The 15,289-nt window shown below is 38.6% G+C and overlaps 1 protein-coding gene across 3 annotated transcripts; it reads left to right on the forward strand.

Moving 5' to 3' along the window:
- Positions 1–116: 116 nt before the first annotated feature.
- Positions 117–15,275, forward strand: nucb1 (nucleobindin 1). Of its 3 annotated transcripts, none has more exons than XM_061905617.1 (13): positions 117–228; positions 7,495–7,600; positions 7,676–7,783; positions 7,847–7,979; positions 8,036–8,142; positions 8,204–8,389; positions 8,468–8,558; positions 8,626–8,684; positions 11,383–11,475; positions 11,547–11,636; positions 14,574–14,744; positions 14,805–14,916; positions 14,995–15,275. In XM_061905617.1, exons 1-13 carry the CDS (start codon positions 218–220, stop codon positions 15,072–15,074), a joined length of 1,347 nt encoding a protein of 448 aa, XP_061761601.1. In that variant the 5' UTR covers positions 117–217; the 3' UTR covers positions 15,075–15,275. The 3 variants fall into 3 exon arrangements, with proteins under 3 accessions (XP_061761601.1, XP_061761602.1, XP_061761600.1); XM_061905618.1 differs by having other exon boundaries at positions 14,998–15,275; XM_061905616.1 differs by lacking the exon at positions 117–228 and having other exon boundaries at positions 7,466–7,600; positions 8,039–8,142.
- The last annotated feature ends 14 nt before the right edge of the window (positions 15,276–15,289 follow it).

Below are 15,289 nucleotides of genomic sequence, written 5' to 3' on the forward strand. Positions count from 1 at the left end.
TAAAAAACAATTTGTTACGGTTTATATATACAAAGTAGAAAAACATCTTGACTACACATATTTTCCACTTTTATAACCCGCCGGACCCATTCCACTAACGTTCTTAATTTGCATTACCGTATTTTTTACGAGTCTTTGAAGGCACCATATAGGTGACGTCATTAGCTCCAACACCAACACGGCTTGCACTTCCTGGATCTCGGCCCACACGTTAAAGATGCACCTGCGGTAAGAGAACTCTATAAAACCGTTATTTTTAATCAGAGCGGATGTCAATTATTATCTGTAAGCATATTGTTTAGGTTCATGTGGAGCAAAGCATTTAAAGCATTGGGTTGCTGCTTATATATATATTGTTGGCTTTGCGACAGCTAGCTAGCTATTTTAGCTAGCGAAGAATTTAAGAGGCAAAACATTCTGTTTACTTCTTAACCAAAGCAGTTAGCAAACAAAGCAAAAACATCTGTAAATTGCGTAGTTAAGTACAAGGTCTGTGTTTTAAATTCGGCATGTGATCACCAGCCAGCACGTAAATCATTTAAACACTTCATTAGGTACACATAACAAAAGTGAAAGTGTGCTTTAAAATAACTTAGAGCATCCATCCATCCATCCATTTTCTACCACTTATTCCCTTTCGGGGTCGCAGTGGTTCTCAAATGGGGGTACGCGTGCCCCTGGGGGTACTTGAAGGTCTGCCAAGGGGTACGTGAGATTTAAAAAAAATATATTCTAAAAATAACAACAATTCAAAAATCCTTTATAAATATATTAATTGAATAATGCCTCAACAAAATATGAATGTAAGTTCATAAACTGGGAAAAGAAATACAACAATGCAATATACAGTGTTGACAGACAGATTTTTTGTGGACATGTTCCATAAATATTGATGTTAACGACTTCTTTTCTTTGTAAAGAAATGTTTAGAATTAAGTTCATGAATCCAGATGGATCCCTATCACAATCCCCAAAGATGTCACTTTATGTTGATGATTACTTCTATGTGTAGAAATCTTTATTTATAATTGAATCAGTTCTTCTTTTTCAACAAGTTTTTAGTTATTTGTATATATTTTTTTCCAAATAGTTCAAGAAAGACCACCACAAATGAGCAATATTTTGCAGTGTTATACAATTGAATAAATCAGAAACTGATGACATAGTGCTGTATTTTACTTTTTTATCTTCTTTTTTCAACCAAAAATGCTTTACTCTGATTAGGGGGTACTTGAATTAAAAAAATGTTCACAGGGGGTACATCACTTAAAAAAGGTTGAGAACCACTGGCTTAGAAAACTTGCAAGGATAATAAATCAGTCAAAAGCACTATTGCCGATTTAAATGCATGTTTTTAACCAGTTCACAAACTGAAGCTTTAATATTTAGGTCTAATAAAAATTAAAACGTGGGGCCCATTTTGATACTTTTTCACAACCAATACAATATAAATATTTTATTTTACCTTTAGAGCAGTGGTCCCCAACCTTTTTGTATCCGCGTAATCCTTTTTTTTTTTTTCTTTGTCATGAAAAAGGGATGTTTTTGTCTTGAAAAAGGGAGGTTTTTGTGGTTGGTGCACTAATAGTAAGTTTATATTGTGTTTTTTATGTTGATTTAATTAAAAAAAAAAATATATATATTTATAGATTTTTTTTTAAATAAAAATGAATTAAAAAATTCTTCTGCGGCCCGGTACCGAGTGGTTGGGGACCACTGCTTTAGAGCTCCCCAGAAGGGACCATCTTAGTCATAAAATGTTAAAAATAACTCATAAATTATTCCAAATATTTTTAAATTCAATCATAGATAGAGCATTATTAACGTTAACCCTCTATCCATCCATTTCTACTGTTTGTCCGTCTCAAGGTCAGAATCAGAATTCAGACTCAGAATCAGAATACCGTATTTCCTTGAATTGCCGTCGGGCATATAGTATGCGCCTGCCTTGAATTACTTGAATTCCATCCATCCATTTTCTACCACTTATTCCCTTTCGGGGTCGCAGTGGTTCTCAAATGGGGGTACGCGTGCCCCTGGGGGTACTTGAAGGTCTGCCAAGGGGTACGTGAGATTTAAAAAAAATATATTCTAAAAATAACAACAATTCAAAAATCCTTTATAAATATATTAATTGAATAATGCCTCAACAAAATATGAATGTAAGTTCATAAACTGGGAAAAGAAATACAACAATGCAATATACAGTGTTGACAGACAGATTTTTTGTGGACATGTTCCATAAATATTGATGTTAACGACTTCTTTTCTTTGTAAAGAAATGTTTAGAATTAAGTTCATGAATCCAGATGGATCCCTATCACAATCCCCAAAGATGTCACTTTATGTTGATGATTACTTCTATGTGTAGAAATCTTTATTTATAATTGAATCAGTTCTTCTTTTTCAACAAGTTTTTAGTTATTTGTATATATTTTTTTCCAAATAGTTCAAGAAAGACCACCACAAATGAGCAATATTTTGCAGTGTTATACAATTGAATAAATCAGAAACTGATGACATAGTGCTGTATTTTACTTTTTTATCTTCTTTTTTCAACCAAAAATGCTTTACTCTGATTAGGGGGTACTTGAATTAAAAAAATGTTCACAGGGGGTACATCACTTAAAAAAGGTTGAGAACCACTGGCTTAGAAAACTTGCAAGGATAATAAATCAGTCAAAAGCACTATTGCCGATTTAAATGCATGTTTTTAACCAGTTCACAAACTGAAGCTTTAATATTTAGGTCTAATAAAAATTAAAACGTGGGGCCCATTTTGATACTTTTTCACAACCAATACAATATAAATATTTTATTTTACCTTTAGAGCAGTGGTCCCCAACCTTTTTGTATCCGCGTAATCCTTTTTTTTTTTTTCTTTGTCATGAAAAAGGGATGTTTTTGTCTTGAAAAAGGGAGGTTTTTGTGGTTGGTGCACTAATAGTAAGTTTATATTGTGTTTTTTATGTTGATTTAATTAAAAAAAAAAATATATATATTTATAGATTTTTTTTTAAATAAAAATGAATTAAAAAATTCTTCTGCGGCCCGGTACCGAGTGGTTGGGGACCACTGCTTTAGAGCTCCCCAGAAGGGACCATCTTAGTCATAAAATGTTAAAAATAACTCATAAATTATTCCAAATATTTTTAAATTCAATCATAGATAGAGCATTATTAACGTTAACCCTCTATCCATCCATTTCTACTGTTTGTCCGTCTCAAGGTCAGAATCAGAATTCAGACTCAGAATCAGAATACCGTATTTCCTTGAATTGCCGTCGGGCATATAGTATGCGCCTGCCTTGAATTACTTGAATTCCATCCATCCATTTTCTACCACTTATTCCCTTTCGGGGTCGCAGTGGTTCTCAAATGGGGGTACGCGTGCCCCTGGGGGTACTTGAAGGTCTGCCAAGGGGTACGTGAGATTTAAAAAAAATATATTCTAAAAATAACAACAATTCAAAAATCCTTTATAAATATATTAATTGAATAATGCCTCAACAAAATATGAATGTAAGTTCATAAACTGGGAAAAGAAATACAACAATGCAATATACAGTGTTGACAGACAGATTTTTTGTGGACATGTTCCATAAATATTGATGTTAACGACTTCTTTTCTTTGTAAAGAAATGTTTAGAATTAAGTTCATGAATCCAGATGGATCCCTATCACAATCCCCAAAGATGTCACTTTATGTTGATGATTACTTCTATGTGTAGAAATCTTTATTTATAATTGAATCAGTTCTTCTTTTTCAACAAGTTTTTAGTTATTTGTATATATTTTTTTCCAAATAGTTCAAGAAAGACCACCACAAATGAGCAATATTTTGCAGTGTTATACAATTGAATAAATCAGAAACTGATGACATAGTGCTGTATTTTACTTTTTTATCTTCTTTTTTCAACCAAAAATGCTTTACTCTGATTAGGGGGTACTTGAATTAAAAAAATGTTCACAGGGGGTACATCACTTAAAAAAGGTTGAGAACCACTGGCTTAGAAAACTTGCAAGGATAATAAATCAGTCAAAAGCACTATTGCCGATTTAAATGCATGTTTTTAACCAGTTCACAAACTGAAGCTTTAATATTTAGGTCTAATAAAAATTAAAACGTGGGGCCCATTTTGATACTTTTTCACAACCAATACAATATAAATATTTTATTTTACCTTTAGAGCAGTGGTCCCCAACCTTTTTGTATCCGCGTAATCCTTTTTTTTTTTTTCTTTGTCATGAAAAAGGGATGTTTTTGTCTTGAAAAAGGGAGGTTTTTGTGGTTGGTGCACTAATAGTAAGTTTATATTGTGTTTTTTATGTTGATTTAATTAAAAAAAAATATATATATATTTATAGATTTTTTTTTAAATAAAAATGAATTAAAAAATTCTTCTGCGGCCCGGTACCGAGTGGTTGGGGACCACTGCTTTAGAGCTCCCCAGAAGGGACCATCTTAGTCATAAAATGTTAAAAATAACTCATAAATTATTCCAAATATTTTTAAATTCAATCATAGATAGAGCATTATTAACGTTAACCCTCTATCCATCCATTTCTACTGTTTGTCCGTCTCAAGGTCAGAATCAGAATTCAGACTCAGAATCAGAATACCGTATTTCCTTGAATTGCCGTCGGGCATATAGTATGCGCCTGCCTTGAATTACTGCCAGGTCAAACTCCCTTCGCAAAATAATTAGCGCATGCTTAGTGTTACCGCCTGGTCAAACTCGTGACGTCACGAGTGACACTTCCCCCGTCATCATTTTCAAAATGGAGGAGGCTGATTTCAATACCGCTAATTTGAAATCGCATAAAGGGAAGAAGATTAAGAGCTATTCAGTAGGATTCAAGGTCCAAGCTATTGAATACCGGAATGCTAAAAACAACCGTAAACAGCTATGTTTTATTAATATACCTGTGGAGCCGACGGTCCGACAGACAGGCGAGGAGACGGCGAGCGAGCGGAGAGGAGGAGCGGAAGAGTGACCTGGACTGAGGTTTTATTGAAAAATAAACAAAGTCAAACTGTTCAAGCCATGTCCTTCCTTGGTGGTCCTGGGAACCCGCAAGACGACGGCTTAAGATCGTCACAATACCGTAGCTGCGTCTGTCAAATATGAGTCATTAAATGACTCCCGCCTCCTGGTGGTAGAAGGCGCTAGTGATCCTTCTTGCGACTATTCGGCTGCAGAAGAAGTGAAATGAGTGACGTGATATGTGCTGGAGGAGGTAATAAAGGAAGATCTCCATCGAGAAACAGAGACTTAAACTGAAGAAAGATAAGGAAGACTTTTATAAACAAGTTATCAATGCTTTTGTTTAGAAGGAGCTGGCATGGACTATATTTATAAGTAAAGGTAAGACCATAGTAACGTTTTTTTTTTTAAATAAATGTGCTTTTTATGATGGTATCCTTACATTACACTCAAATTTTTACTGCATGCCTTTGGTAAGTGCCGGAGTGAGAAGAGGTTTTAAAATAATTAGCGCATGCCTTTGGTAAGCGCAGGAGTGAGAAGATGTTTTAAATTAATCAGCGCCCCGGTGGCAATTCAAGGAAATACGGTAGTTTTTATTGCCGTTGTTTGAAAAAGGGGTTTAACAAACTAGGAATTTTTCTTGGTGCAATTGTGCAACATAAAGACATATAACATAGAATAGAATAACATTAGCCGTAACTGTAGCTGTAAGGTAGCGGGACAAGCGACTATCCCAGTTGCATTTATAACATTGATTTGAATTCATTATCCTTTTTTGAGCAATGACAGTTTTGTTTTGTTTTCAAATACCAGTAAAATTCCCGAGGGTGAGTCCGGTGTCATGGCGGGAGCAGTTAAATGTGCTCCACCATGAATTGATTAACCTGAACCCCGACTCAAACAAGTTGAAAAACTTATTCGGGTGTTACCATTTAGTGGTCAATTGTACGGAATATGTACTGTACTGTGCAATGTACTAATACAAGTTTCAATCAATCAATCAATCGCTTTATTAGTGCAGGGGTCTCTAACCCCGACACGTTTTAACCATGTGACTAAATGCTGACTACTTCTACAAGCGGGCTTAAGTCACAGGCGTCCTAACTTTTTCCACTGAGGGCCGCACCCTAATAAAATTAAAACATGTGGGGGGCATTTTTATACTTTTCATTTTCACAACCAATACAATATAAATATTTTATTTTACCTTTAGAGCTCCCCAAAACCCAGAAGGGACCTGGATAGCTCCCCAGGACCCGTCTTAGTCATAAAATGTTAAAAATAAGTCATATATTATTAAAAATATTTATTTAATTATTATTTAATGCTTCAATCTCTAGATAAAGCATTAAAGTTAACCATTTTTAAAATAATGCTGTGAGCAATTTCTTCAAAGAAAACCCTGTTTTAATGGCAAAAACACAAAATATGCTATATTTTCCACCCAACAAATGTCCAAACCCTAATTAGGTCAATAATCCATAACCCATCCATCCATCCATCCATTTCCTACCTTTACTCTCACTTTCCTCATCCACAAATCTTTCATCCTCGCTCAAATTAATGGGGAAATCGGCACTTTCTCGGTCCGAATCGCTCTCGCTGCTGGTGGCCATGATTGTAAACGTGTTCAGATGTGAGCAGCTCCACAACCCGTGACGTCGCGTGCAAATCGTCTGCTACTTCTGGTGCAGGCAAGGCTTTTTTATCAGCACCAAAAGTTGCGAACTTTATCGTCGATGTTCTCTACTAAATCCTTTAACAATGTCATTGCTCAAAACATAATATTGAATCAAAAGCAATGTTTTATGAATTATTTATTCATCATAGGCTCCGATTACGTCACATCAAAAATTCCACTTTGAAACATTTTTGTGCAATATTTGCATATTTTTTGTATTTGCCATAAAAAACATAGTTTTCTTTGACAAAAAAGGGCAGGAAACTAACTAACAAAAAACAACATTAAAAAAACCCCTAAAACTTAGAATTGAGGGATAGATCTGAAGTTGATGTAGACTCTAGATATGTAAGTGTTAAATAAATGTATGTATGCCCTGGCACACCATTATGAATACAATAGAATAGAATAGAAAGTACTTCATTGATCCCTGGGGGAAATTCAGCACCACAGTTTGCTCACAATAAACAATAATAATTATAAATAATATATGACATATATTATATACACAATATATGAATTATATAAATATATTCTACATTTAAGTGCAGTCAAGAAGGAACATATGCATCATACATGCATCATTTCATAACCGAAACAAACAACTTTTTACACTTTTATACTGAAATAAATACACTTACAACTTACTAGATATAAATATAGAAAAAACTGTGGTTTCAAAAAAGGGGGACCCCAAAAATTTACTATGGGGACCCATTTTTATGACTTGACTTGATGACTTTAAAATTTGTAGCGCCAACACTGTTAAGTATGTTGTTGCACATACAGTTTTACATACTGTTTTCTACATGACGTTGCAAAGCTCCGGGCTGCTGCTTCTCCTCGTCTCTGCGGGCGTGTGGTCGGTGCCCATCGACCGCAATGAGGTGCACCAGGATGCCAAAGACGACGGTCAAGAGGAGAACATGGTTCGAATACCCGCCACCTTAGGCTCGTTTGTGGTCTGACAAGTTTTAACTATCACTTTAACCTTGACCCTGTAGGACACGGGTCTGTACTACGACCGATACCTCCGAGAAGTCATCGAGGTTTTGGAGACAGACCCTCACTTCAGGGAGAAGCTGCAGACGGCCAACACGGAGGACATTAAGGTAACTTGTCCGGTTTGACATCGCACGCAAACGATCTCTGAAGGTGCCGTCACCTCCTGATAGAATGGTCGGCTGAGTAAAGAACTGGACCTGGTCAGTCACAACGTCAGGACTCGTCTGGATGAGCTGAAGCGGCAGGAAGTGTCTCGTCTGAGAATGCTGCTCAAAGCCAAACTGGACAGCACCAACACACAAAGTGAGTCCACCTCAATCCGGGATTGTGACGGTCCTGAATGTAACGTTTGCGTGTAGCAGGTGTGCAGATGGACCACGCCTCCTTGCTCAAACAGTTCGAACATCTGGACCCACACAATCAGAACACGTTCGAGGCGAAAGACCTAGAGCTGCTCATCTCCACGGTAAGACCCGCCGGCCATGTTTGCAGTCCGCCGTACCGATCTACTCCGCCCACGTCCCTAGGCCACCAAAGACCTGGAGAACTACGACGCTGAGAGACACGAAGAGTTCAAACGTTACGAGATGCTGAAAGAGCACGAGAGGCGCGAGTACCTCAAGAGTCTGGACCAGGAAAAGAGGGAGAAGGAGGAGAAGCGAATGCAGGAGCTAAAGGAGAAACACCGCCAGCATCCCAAAGTCAACGCTCCCGTGGGTGACAAAATGAGCCGCGTGTTATTTTTCAGGAATGTGGACAATCACGTGTGTGTCTTTGCTTCCTGTCATCAGGGCAGCGTTGCTCAGCTGAGAGAAGTCTGGGAGGAGACGGACGGACTGGACCCTAAAGAGTTTAACCCAAAGACGTTCTTCAAGCTTCACGGTGAGTGAGATCTCCGGTCTCCTGTCCTGCGCACCATGTGACCTGGTTTGCCCTCTGACCTCGTCAGACACCAACGAAGACGGCGTTTTGGACGAGCAGGAGCTGGAAGCTCTTTTTACCAAAGAGGTGAGAGGCGTCACTCTGCGGCGTTTATGCGAGGACATACTTTGACTAGGGATGTTTATAGTCGAATCAGATTGGTCGGATTTTACCCAAAATCCACAGGCAGAATAATCCATGGTAGGGCTGGGCGATAAAACAATATCAATATATATCGCAATAGACATGTAATCGTATACATATATAGGTATACATTAGGATTGTGTCAATACTAATATTTTTGTGCTGGTACCGGTACCAAAAATCTATTTTGATACTTTTCGATACTTTTCTAAATAAAGGGGACCACAAAAAATGGCATTATTGGCTTTATTTAACAGAAAAACTTATGGTACATTAAACATATGTTTCTATGTCTAGTCCTTAAATAAAATAGTTAACATAGGAGACAACTTGTTTTTTAGGTGTAAGTAAGCAAACAAAGGCTCCTAATTGGTCTGCTGACATATGCAGTAACATATTGTCATACCCCATTCTAAATTAAAAGAGGACAAGCTGAAAAAAATGGATTTTTAACATACTATCTGGTTATTTTCCTTTTGAACATGTTCTGTCTAAACTTCTGTTAAAATGTAATAATCACTTATTCTTATGTTGTTTGATACTTTACATTAGTTTTGGATGATACCACAAATTTGGGTATCGATCCGATACCAAGTAGTTACAGGATAATACATTGGTCATGATTTAATTTCCTGAGTTTATGAATATAATCTCAATTTAAAAAAGAAAAAAGATTTTGTGACGATAAAAAATATTGTCGTAATAACAGTAGTATTGACTAGATACGCTCTTGTACTTGGTATCATTACAGTAGATGTCAGGTGTAGATCCACCCATAGCATTTGTTTACATTGGGACCCCGGTGAACTATTGTATCCTCTTATGTCAGGGGTCGGCAACCCAAAATATTGACAGAGCCATATCGGACCAAAAATGGTTGCCGACCCCCGTCCTACGGTGTGGAGTGAAGCATGTTTAGTTATTCCTCGTCCTGCAGGGATGAAACTTAATTTATTTGTCGCAATGGAGGCGAGGGTTAGTGATTTAGAAGTAGCTAAAAACTGCTGATTGCGGATGGACATTAGCGGCTAGCTAGCTAGCCATGTCTTAAAGCACCTCTTCCGGTGGGCTTTTCAGTGTTATACCTTCACCTTTATCGTTAGGTTTTAAGCTGAAATGCGTCCGTTCTCCCTTTTCTGTCTACACACTGCTTGTAAGTACTACGTGATTGTGCGCTGCCGAACATGCTCCTCTGCTCGTAAACCAGCAATGTCATGACGTGACGATGCGTCGTCATGCCTGTAAAAAAAATAATATGGCGAACCAGTACTTTTCAAACATAGTATAGTACCGTTTTTGATTCATTAGTACTGCGATGCTATAGTAGTACCGGTATTCCGTACAACGCTAGTGTACATATATACGTATTCATATCCACATACAGCATATATAAATACAACGCACACACATGCATAAATCTGTAAAAAAAAAAAAGGACATGCACACACAATATATATGCTAAGTACCATGACTGAGCACTTCTTCATTTAAACAGGATGTTAGTGTGACCATCCCCTTGATCGAGTTGGTGGTCAATGTTTTTTAATGGGAAAAAAATTTACGAGATAAAGAAAGAGAAAATATTAAGTTTTTTTTGTTGGCGGTGTTGGTCTGGACCCAAGCTATAGAGACGGAAGGCAACGTGCAGGTTAGAAGCCCTTCTTTATTAGGGAAAACACATTAGCCAAGATCTGTGACGGAAAAGGCAGGCATTGCATTAATGCAGGCTACAAACTGGAAGTAGCAAAAAGCAAGGTTTATTGCGTAAACAAAGGCACTCGCTTTCTGGTAACTGAGCAATGCAGGTAGTGATCAGTAGGAGTGACACGCTAGTATCGACTGTCAAGTTTGGTTGCGCCATCTTGCTGTCTGGCGGTTGATTCTTTGCATGGAGTGAGAAGGAAAAGTAAAAATGAAGAAATTGTGGATAAAAGAGGAAAAGTCACCTGGACAGGATGGCTGTTTTGGGGGATTTTTTGAAAATGGACCGCAGTCAGACCAATGTGGTCTGCAAATGATGCAAGGTGCTCGTCCCCAGCAAGACCGGTAATACCACACCACCTTAGCCGCGCTCACCCTTTAGAGCACAGCTGTAACTTCCTGACATTAAACCTGCAGAAAATAGTTCTTCTCTTTGTTTACATTTTCACACATTGCACTATTTTGTTACACTTTATTACATATTTCTTCATTTTGCACTTTTAATAAACAAATTTTGCATTTTAAGAGGTTATTGTTCAGTGTTCAATGTGATTTTAAAATTATGTTTGCATGGAATGAGTATTTTCCATGATTGTGTTGACATTTCCTTTCTGCCTTGATAGCTGAGGGGATTATAATCAGAGGAAGGTTACATTTGAAATAAAATTGTTTACATTCCAAATACTTTTTCTCCCAGTCTATCTTTTCGATAAGATTTAAAAAAATATCGATATTGAACGATAAAAAACTTTAATATTGTGATGCAGTTTTCAGCCATGTTACCCAGCCCTAATCTATGTATCTAATGCTAAAATATATGATATGATTGTGAGCCCTGGAGCGCCGAGAAGACTTCAAACCTGCTACGTCATTATTGTTATTATCTTGGACTGCTGGAAGACGGGCCTAGATTAGTTTGTTGTCCATGACCCTCTTTTAGCTGGAGAAGGTCTATGACCCCAAGAACGAGGAAGACGACATGATGGAGATGGAGGAGGAGAGGCTGAGGATGAGGGAAGATGTCATGAAGAACGTGAGTCGCCTTTGTTTGTTTTTTTTCTTCCTGTCGCCGTGCGCCGCCTTCACGTATGTCTTCACTTCAAGGTGGACACCAACAAAGACCGACTGGTCAGCCTGGAGGAGTTCCTCAAGTCCACAGAGAAGAAGGAGTTCAACAACCCTAGAGAATGGGAGGTGAGACTCGGGACCTTTTGTAGGTCTTTTTATTGCCTTTAAAAAATGACATCATGCAACAGAATGTTCATTTAAAAGGTTAGCGGGATGAAATATGGTTCATCTAAAAATGTACAATGTCTGTAGATTGCCAAGTTATTTTTAGCAGAAGCTATTGAGTATACTTTGGAGTTCCCTGGGACCCTTTTGTCCCCCTTTGACTCCCTTTCATGATGAACATTTTTTGGTTATGCTGTAAAACTGCTATTTTAAAACATGTTTTCAATGTACAGCAAATTAATCAATCATTTCTCTTTGAAATACGTGTAAATCTTATTAGAGGTGTAATTTGACCCCCAAACCACTAAGTACCACCATGGTATAATAGAGTACCATGCATTAATATTAGACATAATCTGCCATCAATTTGTATGTAATAAAAATCATGTTGGTGTAGATGTGGTTACAAAAAAGTGGTGCGAAGTGAAAAGATATTAATATACAGTCGTGGTCAAAAGTTTACATACACTTGTAAAGAACATAATGCCATTGCTGTCTTGAGTTTCCAATACTTTCTACAACTCTTATTTTTTGTGATAGAGTGATTGGAGCACATACTTGTTGATCACAAAAAACATTCATGAAGTTTGGTTCTTTCATGAATTTATTATGGGTCTCCTGAAAATGTGACCAATTCTGCTGGGTCAAAAGTATACATACAGCAATGTTAAACGGGAACATTATCACCAGACCTACAAGCGTCAATATATACCTTGATGGTGCAGAAAAAAGACCATATATTTTTTAACCGATTTCCGAACTATAAATGGGTGAACTTTGGCGAATTAAAGGCTTTTCTGTTTATCGCTCTGTTGGCGATGACGCCAAAACGTGACGTCTCCGAGGTAATACAGCCGCCATTTTCATTTTCAACACATTGCAAACATTGGGTCTCAGCTCTGTTATTTTCCGTTTTTTCAACTATTTTTTGAAACCTTGGAGACATCATGCCTTGTCGGTGTGTTGTCGGAGGGTATAACAACACTAACAGGGAGGGATTCAAGTTGCACCACTGGCCCGAAGATGCGAAAGTGTCTGCCGCCAGACCCCCATTGAATGTGCCGTAGTTTCTGCACGTGACAGACATGGCACAGAGCTGTATGGATAACCTGCAGATGCATTTGCAGCGATAAAGTCAACGAAATCACAAAGGTGAGTTTTGTTGATGTTGACTTATGTGCTAATCAGAAGTGAAGTGAAGTGAATTATATTTGTATAGCGCTTTTCTCAAGTGACTCAAAGCGCTTTACATTGTGAAACCCAATATCTAAGTTACATTTAAAACCAGTGTGGGTGGCACTGGGAGCAGGTGGGTAAAGTGTCTTGCCCAAGGACACAACGGCAGTGACTAGGATGGTGCAAGCTGGGATCGAACCTGCAACCCTCAAGTTGCTGGCACAGCCGCTCTACCAACTGAGCTATACCGCTTGGTTGCGGTGTGACTGCCAGCTAATCGATGCTAACATGCTATTTACCGGCGGTGCTAAAGCAGACATGGCACAGAGATGTATGGATAACCTGCAGATGCATTTGCAACTATATTACGTTTCCTTCCACCCACATTTAATGCGAAAAAAACACTTACCAATCGACGGATTTAAGTTGCTCCAGTGTCAAGAGATGCGAAAGTCCTGATCGTTTGGTCCGCACATTTTACCGGCGATGCTAACGCAGCTATTCGGCCATGCTATGGCTATGAATAGCGTCAATAGCTATTCGCTCAATAGCTTCAGTTTCTTCTTCAATACTTTCATACTCCAACCATCTGTTTCAATACATGCTTAATCTGTTGAATCGGTTAAACCGCTGAAATCCGAGTCTGAATCCGAGCTAATGTCGCTATATCTTGCTGTGGTGTCCGCCATTGTTTGTTTACATTGGCAGCTCTGTATGACGTCACAGGGAAATGGATAGTTGCATCGCAAATAGCGAAAATCAAGCACTTTAAAGCTTTTTTTAGGGATATTCCGGGACCGGTAAAATTTAGAAAAAAAACTTCAAAAAATACAACAAGCCACTGGGAACTGATTTTTATAGTTTTTAACCCTTTTGAAATTGTGATAATGTTCCCCTTTAATAGTTGGTTACATGTCCCTTGGCAAGTTTTACTGCAATGAGGCACTTTTGGTAGCCATCCTCAAGCTTCTGGCAAGCTTCTGCTTGAATTTTGGACTACTCCTCTTGACAAAATTGGTGGAGTTCAGCTAAATTTGTTGGTTCTCTGACATGGACTTGTTTCTTCATCATTGTCCACACATTTAAGTCAGGACTTTTGGAAGGCCATTCTAGCCTGATTTAGCAATTCCTGTACCACTTCTGACATGTGTTTGGAGTCATTTTGCTGTTGGAACACCCAACTGCGCCCAAGACCCAACCTCGGGGCTGATGATTTTAGTTTGTCTTGAAGAATTTGGAGGTAATCCTCCTTTTTCATTCTCCCATTTACTTTCTGTAAAGCAGCAGTTCCATTGGCAGCAAAACAGGCCCACCACCATGCTTGACGCTCGGTATGGTGTTCCTGGGATTAAAGGTCTCACCTTTTCTCCTCCAAATGTATATTGGTGGGTATTGTGGCCAAATAGCTCAATTTTTGTTTTATCCGACCACAGAACTTTTCTCCAGAAGGTCTTATCTTTGTCCATGTGATGTCAGATGAAACAAAAATCTGCTCTAATTGCTCTGTCACAAAAAAATAAAAGTTATAGAAATTATTGAAAGCTCAAGACAGCCATGACATTATGTTCTTTACAAGTGTATGTAAACTTTGACCACGACTTTATATGACTTACTTTATGAAACCCTGACACATTCACCACATTTTGGGGATCCCTAAGACTTTTAGCCACCTGGAGTCCTTCAGGCTTTGTGAACGTCACCTTGCCCTCGTCTCTTCTGCAGACACTGGACGCCAAGTCCTTGTACACTGAGGAGGAGCTTCAGCGCTTTGAGGCTGAGCTCCGAGACAAAGAGGAGGAGCTAAAGAAGAGGGCGGAGACTCTGCATCAGGAGCAGGAGCTGCTGAAGGAGCGAGGCAAAGCCCTGGAAGCCCAGAGGAGAGAGTACCAGCAGGTAACCTCCACCTGACATCTGTCCAGCTGCGACAAGATGTGAAGATGTTTGCTCTTCCAGGCCGTCTTGGAGATGTCCCAGCGGCAGAAAGAGCGGCAGGCGGCTGATGGACAGCCGCCTGCCGGGCCTCGTGGAGAACTACAGTTCCAGCCTCCGAAAGCGGAAGATAAAGGTGGGCTTTCCACGGCCAGGAAACAGACCGAAAGCTCCAAAGTTGGGCTAGAATGAATTTGCTTCCTGTCTTTTTTAGCAGGGAAGGTTGCAGTTGAAGCCGAAGTACAGAATCATCTACCTGCTGAACCACCCCAGAATCTGCCAACACACACTTGAACAGTCTCTCACACACACACACACACACACACACACACACACACACACACACACACACACACACACACTCCAATGACGTGCACCGCTACAGAAAAGTTTCCATATACAAAGTGTTCTTTGCCGTGGTCCTCATGAGATTAAAGATGTCAATGAAGTTTTATTGCTGCTGTGAGTTTAAATAAATTCTTAATTTAATGTCCAGATTGTATTACTTG

Source organism: Nerophis ophidion, linkage group LG07 (assembly GCF_033978795.1).
Source record: "Nerophis ophidion isolate RoL-2023_Sa linkage group LG07, RoL_Noph_v1.0, whole genome shotgun sequence".
In the NCBI taxonomy this organism is placed as follows: Eukaryota; Metazoa; Chordata; class Actinopteri; order Syngnathiformes; family Syngnathidae; genus Nerophis; species Nerophis ophidion.

What these genes read in the sequence shown, in the direction of transcription:
- nucb1 (XM_061905617.1), top strand. An exon ending in TAGAGCTGCTCATCTCCACG is followed by an intron (nt 8,143 to 8,203) that starts GTAAGACCCGCC and finishes CCACGTCCCTAG; the next exon opens with GCCACCAAAGACCTGGAGAA. An exon ending in GACGTTCTTCAAGCTTCACG is followed by an intron (nt 8,559 to 8,625) that starts GTGAGTGAGATC and finishes TGACCTCGTCAG; the next exon opens with ACACCAACGAAGACGGCGTT.